This window comes from Salmo trutta, chromosome 35 (genome assembly GCF_901001165.1).
Source record: "Salmo trutta chromosome 35, fSalTru1.1, whole genome shotgun sequence".
Taxonomy (NCBI): domain Eukaryota; kingdom Metazoa; phylum Chordata; class Actinopteri; order Salmoniformes; family Salmonidae; genus Salmo; species Salmo trutta.
In genome coordinates this window covers 37,280,846-37,297,025 of record NC_042991.1, presented here as the reverse complement: position 1 = coordinate 37,297,025, position 16,180 = coordinate 37,280,846, and the positions used below count along the sequence as shown (strand labels likewise).

Sequence of the window (16,180 nt, the reverse complement as noted above, 5' to 3'; positions counted from 1 at the left end):
AAACTAAGCCATCAATGGTCACCTCTCTCTCTCTCTTTTTTTACAGTAGGCTCTCGTCAGCAATATCAAGCATTACCGGCCCTAACTCCACTAAAGGACTTTTTCCTTCTGTATTCTCGTCACATGACTTTTATTCCTATTGCTAATTGACTGAAATAAATTCTGACTACGCAGATATAATCCAGACTGTCTGTTTCTGACCTGTCAATCTGAGATTATCAAGCAGTGGTTATATGATCATATTGAGTGAATATTGTCGATTATGATTATCTGAGAGGAATACACTGTATCCTGTAGTTGTAAATAGCTGTTGAATGGCATACTGTACCAAATGTTCTGTACTATAGCTCAAAGGCTGCGTCCCAAATGACTCCCTATTGCCATTTATAGTGCATTACTTTTGACCAGAGCACATAGGGGTTGTCTCTGCGCTGCCACCGGTTTCACTGTATAGAAGGGCACACTTCCTTTTTTTTAAATTTAAACAACTGGTCTATACTCTAGTGCCCCCCCCCCCCCCCCCCCCAAAAAAAACCGTTTAGCATGTGCAGCGTCCATTGAGGATTTTCACCATTTTGAAGTAGTCGACTGGGTGAGACTACCTCTGGGTTCAGGAAGGATCACACAATTTAATCCTGGTCATCAGGTGGGATCAGCCAATGAATTATACTTGTGAGCAAATGTTCCATAACTGTAGGTGGCAGTACTTCACCAACCTTGTCTTTTTATACCTGTACAAACAATACACTCCAGATGGCAGTATGGACCCTTTCAGTTTGTTTACCTACTCATAGAAGTGGTGGTAGATCAAGGTACAACTTTAAAAATGGAGATGGCCTCCAATGGTCGCTGCCTGTGTGCTCACAGACGTCATAATGGGACAAATACAACGTTGCGATCTGTATACATCTTCTTTGCCCCGGGGATATAGCTATTGTCCTATTGCTGTGTGATGCGATTTTACTGAAGATACATACACAAGACCTAGACTACATGCCTCTGAAGCATCTGCTTTTAAGTGACAATCAACAGATGTTGCTGGCTATGAAGATATCACTGGAACACCTGTTGATGACCTTTTATATGGAGCTTAGACGTTTCCTGGGCGATGACTGGAACTTTCAGCAGAGAGACGTCAAGGTGAGTAATATTGAATTAAAAAATGTGGTTAGTTACAGAATGTTTCTAAAATACCTAATAAAGCACATTTCTACCAATCAATATGTAGTAGCTAATGGATATTTAGACTGAACAAAAATATAAATGCAACATGCAACAATTTCAAGGAAATCAGTCAATTTAAATTAATTAATTTGGCTCTGATCTATGGATTTCACATGTTTGGGAATACAGATACCTTTAAAAAAAAAATGGGCCTCACAATGGTCCTCAGGATCTCGTCACGGTATCTGCATTCAAATTGCCAACAATAAAATAAAATTGTGTTCGTTGTCCGTAGCTTATGCCTGCCCATACCATAACCCCACCGCCACCATGGGGCACTCTATCCACAACGTTGGCATCAGCAAACCATACACGGGTGGACGTACTCACAAATTATCTAAAACGACGTTGGAGGCGGCTTATGGTAGAGAAATGAACATTACATTATCTGACAACAGCTCTGGTGGACATTCCTGCAGTCGGCATGCCAATTACACGCTCCCTCAAAACTTGAGACATCTGTGGCATTATGTTTTGTGACAACGGCACATTTTAGAGTGGCCTTTTATTATCCCCAGCACAAGGTGCACCTGTGTAATGATCATGCTTTTTGATATGCCACACCTGTCAGGTGGATGGATTATCTTGGCAAAGGAGAAATGCTCACTAACAGGGATGTAAACAACTGTGTGGACAACATTTTATAGAAATAAGCTTTTTGTGCGTATGGAGCATTTCTGGGATCTTTTATTTCAGCTCATGAAACATGGGACCAACACTTCACCTGTTGCGTTTTTATATATTTTTTGTTCCGTGTCATTCAACTGTCTTTCGTTTCAGCTGTATGAAGTGAAATGGGATTTTTCTACAGTGTATTTTTTTGAATATTGTTACTCTATACATGTCACATCAATTGCAATTTTTTTTTTTTTGTAAAAACCTAAATTGTCTTGAGTAGAAGAAAAAAACATGCACACTTGTTTCCTTAAGACCATACGTGTTTTAATATTAAAGAATATTGTTCTTGTGGCTTTTTTGTTGTTGTCTCTGTGTCTTTTCCTTTGCCACAGTCTGCCTTCTGTCCTCTTGAGAGTTGGAGAACAGATATTTTGATTTATCTAATGAAATAATCCTAACGTACTGCAGGTACTTAATATGCCTGCGAAATGCTTGTTTCAATTGATGTATGTATAAAAAAAAAACATGAACCAAGGCCTCTTGTATTATTGTTAATCGTGTTGATATAACAGAAAAAAATACACATTTGTACAATTCATTATGCCTGTTTTAAAATGATATACTGGTTGATAAGGCCGTCTGCTCGACAGGCCAATTCCATTTCGATTCACATGTCTGTCGAACAGAAATGTAATTTGCCCAGAGATTCACACAACTACAGCCACTCGCACATGGCAGATCTTTCTGTTTGTGGCATGGATAGTAGGCTGCTGAAGACCAGACTGCAGTTAATATGGTATTTTAGCTGTAGGTCTACTGCAGTTAATATGGTATTTTAGCTGTAGGTCTACTGCAGTTAATATGGTATTTTAGCTGTAGGTCTACTGCAGTTAAAATTGTATTTTAGCTGTAGGTCTACTGCAGTTAATATGGTCTTTTAGCTGTAGGTCTACTGCAGTTAAAATGGTCTTAACTGTAAGCTGACTGCAGTTAATATGGTATTTCACTGCAGCAGATAGTAGTCCTACTGCAGTTAATATGGTCTTTAGCAGATGCTGTAGGGCTACTGCAGTTAATATGGTATTTTAGCTGTAGGGCTACTGCAATTAATATGGTATTTTAGCTGTAGGTCTACTGCAGTTAATATGGTATTTTAGCTGTAGGGCTACTGCAGTTAATATGGTATTTTAGCTGTAGGTCTACTGCAGTTAATATGGTATTTTAGCTGTAGGGCTACTGCAGTTAATATGGTATTTTGCAGATGCTTTTATCCAGAACTGTCAACATTGACAGTGACACACATATTCAGTAGAGGCCTCTGGCACAAAGTCAGTCCCATGAGGGAAAATATTTATACATAAAGGATTAAACACACCTCGGACTATAGGAGTCTTTTCTTACCCGTGCATTTGTTTACAAGTTTCCTCTTCCCTCATTTTTATTTATTTTTTTTAAAGGAGGAGAGGAATTGTGGAAATCAAATTGCGAAAAGGTCTATGTTGTGAGGTGAGCTTTTGAAGGATGCTTAAATTCAGTGGGACATGCAGGAAAATAGTCTTGTTTTAATACAGTGCCAATCATCCTGGGTTAAACTCCTCTCTGTCTGGCTCTTTCTGGCTCTTTCTATGTTGTGAAGCGGGCTTTGAATTCAGTCGGTACGTCACTGTCCAGTTTACAGATGACCTTATAGATGGCTTTCTTCCAGGATGGGTCTGAGTCTCGGGCCAGAGTGATGGCTATGTAAAACTCCTGTAGTGTGATCTCAGCCACCTCAAGGAACCTGTCAGGGACCTGTGGATAAAAGGCACAATCGGTTAGATTTCAAAAGGAAAATCTGCAATTCAAACAAAGCCGCCACCGTTTTGGATAAAAAGATGATATGGCTGGAGAAATGTAACCACTTGCAAATGTATAAACAGAGCTATAGATGCAAAGACTGACCATCCCTGAGATCAACATTATAACTAACCTAAACAGACCAAGGACTGACCTTCCATTATAACTAACCTATACACACCAAGGACTGTATGATGACATTGAGTAGGATATGGAACATTTTCTGATATACAATGTAATTTTGTCAGACGTATTGATGGTAAGGTAAGTTATACATGCTTTTTATGCCAAAATAAATAGATATTTCTTCAGCGGGAAATGTATTCCTTTCTGTGGATCATTGGCACCCTCTGTTGTTCTAAATGACTTGTAGTGTCATGTGCTCAGTGACCTGAGAGAGGAGATCACAATGCTTGGGTAAGTAAACAGGCCCGGCAGCAGGCTTGTTTGAAGGGGGGGACAGAGCAGAATAACCATTTAAATCTCTGTTGATGGACTAATGAAAACTATTCTAGTCTCCAACCAGCTTTAGCAAGCAAGACATCTGACAGAATAAGCAACAACAACAAAAAGTAATGACCACTCTCCAACTCTTACCCCTCTGTACATCAGGCCCAAAATTATTGGCACCCGAGATAAAGATTAGCAACAACAACAAAATTGCAAATAAATAATACAAATGCTGAGCGATTGTACAATAAAAATGTGGAGATATTTTAGCACAGAGAAAGATAATTTGTTGTAAATCTCTAAAAGATGGGGGGGGTCTATATTGGTACCCCTGTTTTCAATACCTCACCTTGTGAGGATAACGGCGCTGAGCGTTTTTCTACAATGTTTTTTATGAGATTCTAGAACACATTGGAAATGATCTGAGATCATTCCTCCATACAGAATCCAGACCCTTGATTTTCTTAGTCTGCGCTTATGAACTGTCCTGTTTGATTCAAATCACCGGTTTTCAATGGGGTTCAAGTCTGGAGACTGAGATGGCCGTTGCAAAATTTAGATTTTTGTGGTCAATGAACCATTTCTTTGTGGATTTGGATGTGTGCTTGGGGTTGTTGTCTTGCTGGAATATCCACTTGCAGTCAAGTTTAAGACTTCTAGCAGAGGCAACCAGGTTTTAGGCTAAATTATTAAAGTTAATGATGAAAGTAAAGTTAATGCTGCTGTTGACCTAAACAAAAGGACCCAGGACCATTGGAAGCAAAATAGCCCCGTAACTTCAAAGATCCACCATCAAATGGGAGGTTATTTTCTGCATCATTCTAGTGTGACATCATCCAACAAATGTAAAAAAAAAAAACCTGGAGTTAGCTAAACAGCATTGGCACTTGGATTGGACCCGGTGTTATGGTCAGATAACAATAGAGCTCTTTGGCCAAGCACATCAGTGGTTGGTTGTTGTTGAAAGAATGATCCATTTGAAGAAAATAACCCCATGTCTACTGTAAAATACCCATAGAGACAAAAGTACTACTGTTTATGTTTGTGCAAAAAAAATACTACAGTGAATACTGTAGTATTTACTCTATAGTGTTTTTGTTGATATGATTGTAGTATTCCCTGAAGTATTTTTGTGAACTACTGCAGTAGACTGTAGTATTTACCATGGTATTTTTGTTTTATCTTCTTTTTCTAGTTTTTATAAGGAAATATACTCAAGGAGAAAATATACTGCAAATATAAAGCAAATTGTCCAAAACCTATAAGTTGGACTGGGGTCTGAACAGCTCGGTTCATAGCTTGTACTCTTTTCTCTAACCTGTAGGGAACACAATATAGACACTATACTTGGCATGCAGGTTTCTCACTCATGGGTGGCACAAATTGGGATATGGGGGAGGGGAATGGGCAAGCCATATGCAAATTAATATTAGCATATCGATACAATTTGGCGTACAGTATACTACCAAATGCTATAGTAAGCACTACATGACCGAGGTATACTAGAGTAGTATAGTATTCTACAGTATACAATATAATTCTATAGTAAGTACAAGAGTATTCTATAGTAAACTGTAGTATTTTGTATGTAGGTATGGTGGTGGATCTTTGATGTTATGGGGCTATTTTGATTCGGGGACCCGTTTTTGGCTTGTGACTTTCAAAACAAAACCTTTATAACTCATCTTTATAAACAAAACAAGTTTTTTTATTTTTTTATTTGTGTGTGTTCACCAACTCACCATACTGCATTGATCTTTGTAGATGTGTACAGATATAACGCTCAAACAAAAATCTGTGTGTTTAGACTTCCACTAAAATACAGTACACTACATGACCAAAAGTATGTGGACACCTGCTTGTCGAACATCTCATTCCAAAATCATGGACATTAATATTGAGTTGTTGGTCCCCCCCTTTACTGCTATAACAGCCTCCACTCTTCTGGGAAGACTTTCCACTAGATGTTGGAACATTGCTGCAGAGACTTGTTTCCCTTCAGCCACAAGAGTATTGGTGAGGTCAGGGACTGCGGTTTGGCGATTAGGTCTGGCTCGCAGTCGGTGTTCCAATTCATCCCAAAGGTGTTCGACGGGCTTGAGGTCAGGGCTCTTTGCAGGCTAGTCAAGTTCTTCCACACCGATCTTGACAAACCATTTCTGTATGGACCTCGCTTTATACACGGGGGAATTGTCATGCTGAAACAGGAAAGGGCCTTCCTCAAACTGTTACCATAAAGTTGGAAGCACAGAATCATCTAGAATGTCATTGTATGCTGTAGTGTTAAGATTTACCTTCACTGGAACTAAGGAGCCTGAACCATGAAAAACAGCCCCAGACCATTATTCCTCCTCCACCAAACTTTACAGTTGGCACTATGCATTCGGGCAGGTAACGTTCTCCTGGCATCCGCCAAACCCAGATTTGTCAGTCGGACTGCCAGATGGTGACGTGTGGTTCATCACTCCAGAGAATGTATTTCCACTGTTCCAGAGTCCAATGGCAACGAGTTTTACACCACTCCAGCCGACGCTTGGCATTGCGCATGGTGATCTTAGGCTTGTGTGCGGCTACTCGGCCATGGAAACCCATTTCATGAAGCTCCCGACAAACCGTTCTAGTGCTGACGTTGCTTCCAGAGGCAGTTTGGAACTCGGTAGTGAGTGTTGCAACCGAGGACAGACGATTTTTACGCGCTTCAGCACTTGGCTGTCCCATTCTGTGAGCTTTGGTGGCCTACCACTTTGCAGCTGAGCCGTTGTTGCTCCTAGACGTTTCAACTTCACAATAACAGCACTAACAGTTGACCAGGGGCAGCTCTAGCAGGGCAGAAATTTGATGAAATTACTTGTTGAGAAGGTGGCATCCTATGACGGTGCCACTTTGAAAGTCACTGAGCTCTTCAATAAGGCCATTCTACTGCCAATGTTTGTCTATGGAGATTGCATGGCAGTGTGCTCTATTGTATACACCTGTCAGCAACAGGTATTGCTGAAATAACCAAATCCACTAATTTGAAGGTCTGTCCACATAGTGCTGTGTATCTGTTGTACGTATAGACTTCCACTAACATACCTTTTGTACATGCCAACCACCCATAAACAATCTATTATGCCATTTTATCCTTTGATCAGATTGACTGTCTGATCCACCTGAGCAAACTTCAAATGTATTTATTGGTGAAGATATGCATTATAAAAATACATGTGGTGAAGACATGAGCAGTACAATGAAGGATGGTCATATGAGGCTAAATGACTACACAAGCGAGATGTTTTAGCCTACCTGAAAGTCATTAGCCTTATTGTAGTGCATGTTGAGTGCTCTGAAGAGCTCCGAGTCTCTGCTCACTGCTACATCCTTCACACTGTTAACCCCTTCCACTCTGGCCTGACGGGCAAACTTCTCCATCTGAATATAGTAGAACTCTCTGAAGTTACTGAACCATTTAATCAGCTGGGACGTGATACACCGAGTGAGCTATATGGGGACACAAAAGACAAAACAGTTTGGGTAAGTACATTCTAAGTTATTGATGCTTTTTGTTATTTCATTTTGTAGTGTTTTATTTAGTTGATTTGTGTGTGTGTGTGTGTGTGTGTGTTGGTCATCCCACTGTTGACTGTCTTTGTCAATAAATCATGTATGAACTATTTGAATAAAAGCAAATTGTCCACAGTTATGTGTTCAGTGATTGTTTTCAATGAGGGGGATTTTATCTCAATGTTGGTTTGCCCATTCAGACATTCACTCTACCAGTACAACGTGCCATAGGATAGGTCATTCATTAACAAGATACTTTTTAAATACCTGGACATCGGAGAAAAAGGTTTTGAGAACGTTGGAACTAGGGTAGCGAGTGTAGAAGAACATCAACTTGGCTTTCTTCAGGTGTTGTGTGGTCAGACTCTCCTACATGACAGGTTATGGAGCAAACACATTCAGGTGTTGTGTGGTCAGACTCTCCTACATGTCAGGTTATGGAGCAAACACATTCAGGTGTTGTGTGGTCAGACTCCTACATGACAGGTTATGGAGCAAACACATTCAGGTGTTGTGTGGTCAGACTCTCCTACATGTCAGGTTATGGAGCAAACACATTCAGGTGCTGTGTGGTCAGACCGTGTCAGGTTACGTAGCTAATACAATGTACTCGAACCATGCATACATCAGAATATGAACGGATGAAAAAATATATATTGTATTCCTAGAGTGAATCATGTCCGGTACCCTTTGATTGTTTTCATCACAAAATAGGTTTTCACTATATTGGTACACTTCATTATACCCTAAGCATAGACTTCCTTTGAAAACAAGCTTTGGTTCCTGAATCCTGACAATTCTTAAGACGGGTATTCTTTTTTAAATCAATGTTTTTCTCTGTTCTGCAATCATTAGACTACACTCAGATAGTAGAAGCAATTTCCTTAGGAGTAGAGATCACAAGATCAAAGGGCAAATTCTCCTTGAAATGCGTCCTACAGCTACTAATGCTTCCCCAAGCCTCATAGATATTGTTCTCCTGGAAAGAGAAGAACATTGGATATTTGTTTATGGACTAGCCTTGTGGGCAGAGGAAGGTTATTATTATTATGAGACACTTAGCTAAACCTCAAAGACATCGCAGAAGCTTTGTTAGACACAGTATTATTGATATGAGTTGTACTATATCAGAAGACAATTGGCTCACTAAAGAAAGCTACCAAAGAATCTCTTGGTGGAAATGCCATGCATTTGAAAAACACAGCTCAGGACCACAACATATAAACACTCATTCTACTGATTCACTGACTATCTGTAATATTACTGACTAATATTACTGACTAACTAACTCTAATATTCTACACCAGCAGCATACCACCCTGCATCCCACAGGGTTGGTCCTGGTCAGTCCCTGGATGGGAGACCAGAGGCTGCTGGAAGTGGTGTTGGAGGTCCAGTAGGAGGAACTCTTCCCTCTGGTCTAAGGAGATCCCAATACCCCAGGGCAGTGCGGGGGGACATTGCCCTGTGTAGGGTGCCGTCTTTCCGAAGGGACGTTAAAACGGCTGTCCTGACTCTCTGTGGTCACTACAGATCCCATTGCAATTAGGGAGTGAATGGACCTACGTGAAATGAAAATGAATGGCCTTCCCTTCATGCAAAATATATCTGACCTAAACCCTCCATGAATGCTTAAAAAAAAGAAGTGACCCGCCCTATACCCAAAATAACAATTAAAACCATGTGGATAGTAGAGAACATGTCTACCCTTTACCCACACCTCTTTGACAGACCAGTACCTTAGATATGCAGTTTTAGAAACTGTTCTTCGTCCTGTCAGCATTATATAGCAACACAGGAATTTTGATAGTGCACAGGGCTGTGGGTCAGAAGGTTGTGGGTTCACAGATCACCGTGGACAAGAGCATGGGGTGGAAAGGTCTCCTTTCATAGATTCATTCAATGCTTTTACTATCATCGTATTTGCAGATCAAAATTTGTTTTGCCTTTTATAAACATTTCATGATAGTCATTTTACAAAATGGCGCTGGAAAAAATGGCACCAGTTTTACGGCGCCTAACCAATTGTGCTATTATGTGTTTTTTTTCATTATTTAACTTATTTTGTACATAATGTTTCTGCAACCGTATCTTACGACAAAAAAGAGCTTCTGGATATCAGGTCAGCGATCACTCATCTCGGATTAGACAAAGATTTTTTTCTTCAACAAACAAGACGCACAAGATATTCTCCAAACACCCGGCAGGGCCGACATCCACGTTATTTGCAAGAGGAAGCGACGCAGGTACAGAGGACAAAGAGCCGGATGCCTGGTCAGCACCTGGAAAAGGCGAGTGGGAAAGCTGCCGTTACCGTCAATACTACTCGCCAATGTGCAATCATTGGACAATAAATTAGATGAGGTACGATCACAAATATCCTACCAACGGGACATCAAAAACTAATATCCTATGTTTTCACGGAATTGTGGCTGAATGACGACATGGATATTCAGCTAGCGGGATATACGCTGCACCGGCAAGATAGAACAGCACACTCTGGTAAGACGAAGGGGGCGGTCTGTGCATATTTGTAAACAGCTGGTGCACGAAATCTAAGGAAGTCTCTAGAGTATATTGTGATAAATTGCAGGCCACACTACTTGCCTAGAGAGTTTTCAGCTATACTTTTTGTGGCTGTTTATTTACCACCAAAGACAGATGCTGGCACTAAGACCGCACTCAGTCAGCTGTATAAGGAAATAAGCAAACAGGAAACCACTCACCCAGAGGCGGCGCTCCTAGTGGCCGGAGACTTTAATGCAGGGAAACTTAAATCAGTTCTACAAAATTTTCATCAACATGTTAAATGTGCAACCAGAGGGAAAACAAATTCTAGATCACCTGTACTCCACACACAGAGACGCGTACAAAGCTCTCCCTCGCCCTCCATTTGATACATCCGACCATAATTCTATCCTCCTGATTCCTGCTTACAAGCAAAAATTAAAGCAGGAAGCACCAGTGACTCGTTCTATAAACAAAGTGGTCAGATGAAGCAGATGCTAAACTACAGGACTGTTTTGCTATCACAGACTGGAACATGTTCCGGGATTCTTCCGATGGCTTTGAGGAGTACACCACATCAGTGACTGGCTTTATCAATAAGTGCATCGAGAACGTCGTCCCCACAGTGACTGTACGTACATACCACAACCAGAAGCCATTGATTACAGGCAACATTCGCACTGAGCTAAAGGGTAGAGCTGCCGCTTTCAAGGTGCGGGACTCTAACCCGGAAGCTTACAAGAAAACCTGCAATACCCTGCGACGAAACGTCAAACAGGCAAAGCGTCAATACAGGGCTAAGACTGAATCGTACTACACCGGCTCCGACGCTCGTCTTATGTGGCAGGGCTTGCAAACTATTACAGACTACAAAGGGAAGCACAGCCGCGAGCTGCCCAGAGACATGAGCCTACCAGACGAGCTAAATCACTTCTATGCTCGCTTCGAGGCAAGCAACACTGAGGCATGCATGAGAGCATCAGCTGTTCCAGACGACTGTGTGATCACGCTCTCCATAGCCAAAGTGAGTAAGACCTTTAAACAGGTCAACATACACAAGGCCGCGGGGCCAGACGGATTACCAGGACGTGTGCTCCGGGCATGTGCTGACCAACTGGCAGGTGTCGTCACTGACATTTTCAACCTGTCCCTGATTGAGTCTGTAATACCAACATGTTTCAAGCAGACCACATAGTCCCTGTGCCCAAGAACACAAAGGCAACCTGCCTAAATGACTACAGACCCGTAGCACTCACGTCTGTAGCCATGAAGTGCTTTGAAAAGTTGGTAATGGCTCACATCAACACCATTATCCCAGAAACCCTAGACCCACTCCAATTTGCATACCGTCCAAACAAATCCACAGATGATGCAATCTCTATTGCACTCCACACTGCCCTTTCCCACCTGGACAAAAGGAACACTTATGTGAGAATGCTATTCACTGACTACAGCTCAGCGTTCAACACCATAGTACCTTCAAAGCTCATCACTAAGCTAAGGATCCTGGGACTAAACACCTCCCTCTGCAACTGGATCCTGGACTTCCTGATGGTAGCAACACATCTGCCACGCTGATCCTCAACACTGGAGCTCCCCAGGGGTGCGTGCTCAGTCCCCTCCTGTACTCCTTGTTCACCCACGACTGCATGGCCAGGCATGACTCCAACACCATCATTAAGTTTGCAGACAACAACGGTGGTAGGCCTGATCACCGACAACAACGAGACAGCCAATAGGGAGAAAGTCAGAGACCTGGCCGGGTCGTGCCAGAATAACAACCTATCCCTCAACGTAACCAAGACTAAGGAGATTATTGTGGACTACAGGAAAAGGAGGACCGAGCACGCCCCCATTCTCATCAACGGGGCTATAGTGGAGCAGGTTGAGAGCTTGAAGTTCCTTGGTGTCCACATCACCAACAAACTAGAATGGTCCAAACACACCAAGACAGTCGTGAAGAGGGCATGACAAAGCCTATTCCCCCTCAGGAAACTAAAAAGATTTGGCATGGGTCCTGAGATCCTCAAAAGGTTCTACAGCTGCAACATCGAGAGCATCCTGACTGGTTGCGTCACTGCCTGGTACGGCAACGGCTCGGCCTCCGACCGCAAGGCACTTCAGAGGGTAGTGCGTACGGCCCAGTACATCACTGGGGGTAAGCTGCCTGCCATCCAGGACCTCTACACCAGTCGGTGTCAGAGAAAGGCCCTAAAAATTGTCAAAGATCCCAGCCACCCCAGACATAGGCTGTTCTCTCTACTACCGCATGGCAAGCGGTCCGGAGTGCCCAGTCTAGGACAAAAAGGCTTCTCAACAGTTTTTACCCCCATGCCATAAGACTCCTGAACAGGTAATCAAATGGCTACCCGGACTATTTGCATTGTGTGCCCATCAGTGTGTGTTGTTTGCAATGAAACTGTCCCTGTTTGCAAATTATTAAATCTGCGATGTCATTAGAAATCTGAGCAAGGTACTTTAAAAAGTTAGGCCCACCTTTCCACCCCAGACAGAGTAGGGCTACCTTTCCACCCCAGACAGAGTAGGACTGCTGACGCAGAAAAATGTCAGCTTTAACTGCTGGCTACTCTTCTTCCGTGGCTTAACCCAACGAGAGGAGGTCACAAGTGTTTCCCTTAAAGCTGTCTGAGTTTAAACATCTTCTATTACACAGAAAGTGATTAGCTTAATCAATTGATAATGACAGAATTAGATTACTTCCCAAGCAAAGTAAATTTTTTGTCTTGGCTATAGAAGGTTGTAGCTCAGCCTCTGAATGTCTAAGCAATGAAACGATGATATCCCCATTTGCAGCGGAGTCACGTCTCTCCCGGGGAATTTTACAGCTTGTTTCTAGCATAAAGCATGTCGCACCAAAACACTTATATATATTTGGGGATTTATTTAATTTTATCTGTATTTAACTTGGCAAGTCAGTTAAGGACAAATTCTTATTTATAATGACGGCCTAGGAACAGTGGGTTAACTGCCTTGTTCAGGGGCAGAACGACAGATTTTTACCTTGTCAGCTCGGGGATTCAAACTAGCAAACTTCCGGTTACTGTCCCAACACTCTAACCACTAGGCTACCCGCCGTTCCCTGATATATGACTTAACTCTGATAAATACATCATGAGCAAGGAACATATTGTTGTTCATAAAATAGATTATAGTAGTAGCAAGCTAATCAAAGTTAACCTCCGGTCCTCCTTTTTATCTTCGCGCTCTCCTTCTCAAGCTGAACAGAACATAGGCTAGTCCACGTGAAAGTTTTTATTTGGACTAGGACTAACCTTTTTTTTTAACTAGGCAAGTCATCAAACATTATTTTCAGGCAGATGCCTTTGACTCTCCTCCTGAACTGCCGCTGTAGCCCTACACAGCACAGCCACTGGTTAAGCTGCATAAAAACACCACACTAACTAGCCTATAGGCTAAGGATCATGTGATTGAGGCCACGCTAACTAGCCTATATGCTAAGGATTATGTGATTGAGACCACTCTAACTAGCCTATAGGCTAAGGATAAATGAAAAAAAACACTAAACCCTCCACTAGACTACATAAAAAAAACACTAAACCCTCCACTAGACTACATAAAAAAATAAAAAATACTAAACCCTCCCCTAGACTACATTAAAAAAAATACTAAACCCTCCCCTAGACTACATTAAAAAAAATACTAAACCCTCCACTACATTTAAAAAAAACACTAAACCCTCCCCTTGACTACATTAACAAAGCATGACCCTCTCCATTTTCCTCCATGTAACCATTCTGTAAATGTTGATTCATCCCTTATCATAAGAGTAGGGGTGTTAACCCTGGTGTCCTGGCTAAATACCCAATCTGGCCCTCATACCATCATGGCCACCTAATCATTCCCAGCTTCCAATGGTCTCATTCATCCCCCTGTAACTCTTCCCCAGGTTATTACTGTAAAAGAGAATATGTTTTCAGTCATCTTACCTGGTAAAATTACGGTTAATAAATTACTGATTTCACTGACTAACTATAATATCACAGATTCACTGACTTCACTCAAAGTATATGGTAGTATTCTATAGTTAAACACTGTTTCTCCCACTTGCCTGTCACCCCACCTCATTTCCTTATTGTCTGAATAAAGTGGGGAAAAAAACTTGAATAAGAAAAGAATAGAACACTCTTGTAAAGGATACATTCAGCACATACGAGGTCCTCTTCACCATACTCTGAAAGCTACCACGGTCCATCTTGATGTGAGGGAGACCGAGACTCTCCAGAAGCACATGGTGCCCTGTGGTCATGGGTTGGTGAGCCTGAGGACTCCCGGGTGGCCTGGAGGTCACCTTGGACCTCACAATGACCGGATCCCACGGTAAGTCAACTATCTCTGGGGTAGGCAGACCCATGGTACTAGGTCTACACTGAAGCTCTCCGATGGTATCGGGATGGGAGCTGTTGTGTTTCACGTTGTCCAGTACTTGGTGGTTTTCCTGTAGAGCAGTGGGGTGGTTGTGTAGGAATGGAGGCTGGTAGAAATGGAGAGGCCTTTTCACTGTTAGGTTTAGAGAACATGGGCGAGTCATTGATTTAGGCTTTTGAACCACCAGAGATAGAGCCTCGGTTTGAATCTCTTGTAATTGTTGGGCCATACCACTCTCGGAACATGGGGGGAGTCGTGACATGCTGTCTACATGGGTGGATGTTGACGCTGGCTCGCGAGAGCTGAGGAACATGGTCTCATCGTCTGTTTCCACCATTCCACCGTCCTCGACGTGTAGTTGTGGTGACTTGACGAAAGTATGTGATATGTTTTTGAAAATTGAGTCAACGCTCGAGTTTACGGCTCTGGAGAGTTCATACTTGAGAATGTCTGCTAGGAGTTTGTCTTCGTTGTCTGGGTTTGAGTGAAGGTAGTCAGTTAGCTTGTTATTCTTCCACCCCAGATGACCTCTATCTAAAGGCATCTTATTGTTAAACTCACTGTAAGGGTCCAAGAACACCTCACCAGGAGATGTCTCTGTCTCCACATATTCTTTGTTCCAAGTACTATGGTGGTCCTCCTCTTCAGACTCGTTAGTCTGATTCTCGTAGACCTGGATAAACCTGGCTTGGAGTTGACCCAGGAGCCTCTGCATGGTCTGAAGCTGCTTCCTCAGTGTATGTCCCTCGTCCGTACTCTTCCCGCTAACGCCCTCCGTCCTGGGGAGGTCCTGGTGCTGTGGCACCCTCTGTTTCCTCTTGTTCTCTAACATCTCACTCTGAAGGTGACTGGTTGGAGTGGTCTCCCCTTCACCAAACCCTTCACCTGTGAAATAAACACTGAGAGGAGATCCTGCCATTCCTCTGATGATGTTCTCCACTCTGGCACGCTTCGCCCGGTGTCTGTCAACCAGCTCCAGCATCCAGTCCTGGGTCAACCCGGTCTCATTGGGTCTGAATCTAGTGGGACTGGCCCCGATGGATGCCTGGCTGGCTGGAGACAGAGGTGCCATGGTGGTACTCCTGCTGTGGTGGTCCACCTGGTTAAGGTTCGTCAAGGCAGAGCTGGACATGGGAGCGTCTGGGAGGTAATATGCAGTGGTGCTCTCCTGCAGGGTTCTTTTACTCTCTATGGTTGTCTGTAGGAGCGTAGAAATAAGGGATCCACCATTTGACTGAGGGGGAGAGGATTTGTATGTGTTGTTGTGTAGAAAGGAGGGAGGATTCTCTGTCCTGTCCTCTGGGTAGGTGCTGCTGGAGGAATGATGCATGCTGTGGTCCAAAAGGCTTGGCTCCATGCTTCATGCAAAATAAACGTACATAACCACAAATATAGTTTATAGAAAAAACAGGTCTTTAAAAAGCATTTAACATTAGAAACTGTTGTAATAAAATCTTTAAAGGAAAACAATATTGTTCGTGGAAAATCATCAAAACTGCAAAATTTTCCCCAGAAAACATAATTTTAATGACAAAACAAAACTACATTTAAACAGATTAACTAAAATAGTATATTTGTGATTAAAACTATAATT

The 16,180-nt window shown here is 42.4% G+C and overlaps 1 protein-coding gene across 1 annotated transcript; it reads right to left on the bottom strand.

Annotated features, from left to right (window-relative positions):
• Positions 1-3,384: 3,384 nt before the first annotated feature.
• LOC115175205 (prospero homeobox protein 1-like) lies at positions 3,385-15,943 on the bottom strand. Its single transcript, XM_029734455.1, has 4 exons — positions 14,360-15,943; positions 7,939-8,040; positions 7,414-7,608; positions 3,385-3,633 (listed from the first exon to the last, which is right to left on the bottom strand). The coding sequence occupies exons 1-4, from the start codon at positions 15,941-15,943 to the stop codon at positions 3,466-3,468; spliced, it is 2,049 nt and encodes a 682-aa protein (XP_029590315.1). The 3' UTR covers positions 3,385-3,465.
• Between the last annotated feature and the right edge of the window lie 237 nt (positions 15,944-16,180).

Excerpts from the sequence above, each read along its gene's own strand:
- LOC115175205 (XM_029734455.1), bottom strand. The coding sequence starts at position 15,943 with ATGGAGCCAAGCCTTTTGGACCACAGCATGCATCATTCCTCCAGCAGC. Across the intron at positions 8,041-14,359 it reads GGACCTCGTATGTGCTGAAT|GAGAGTCTGACCACACAACA; the intron begins GTATCCTTTACA and ends CCTGTCATGTAG. Across the intron at positions 7,609-7,938 it reads CCTTTTTCTCCGATGTCCAG|CTCACTCGGTGTATCACGTC; the intron begins GTATTTAAAAAG and ends GTCCCCATATAG.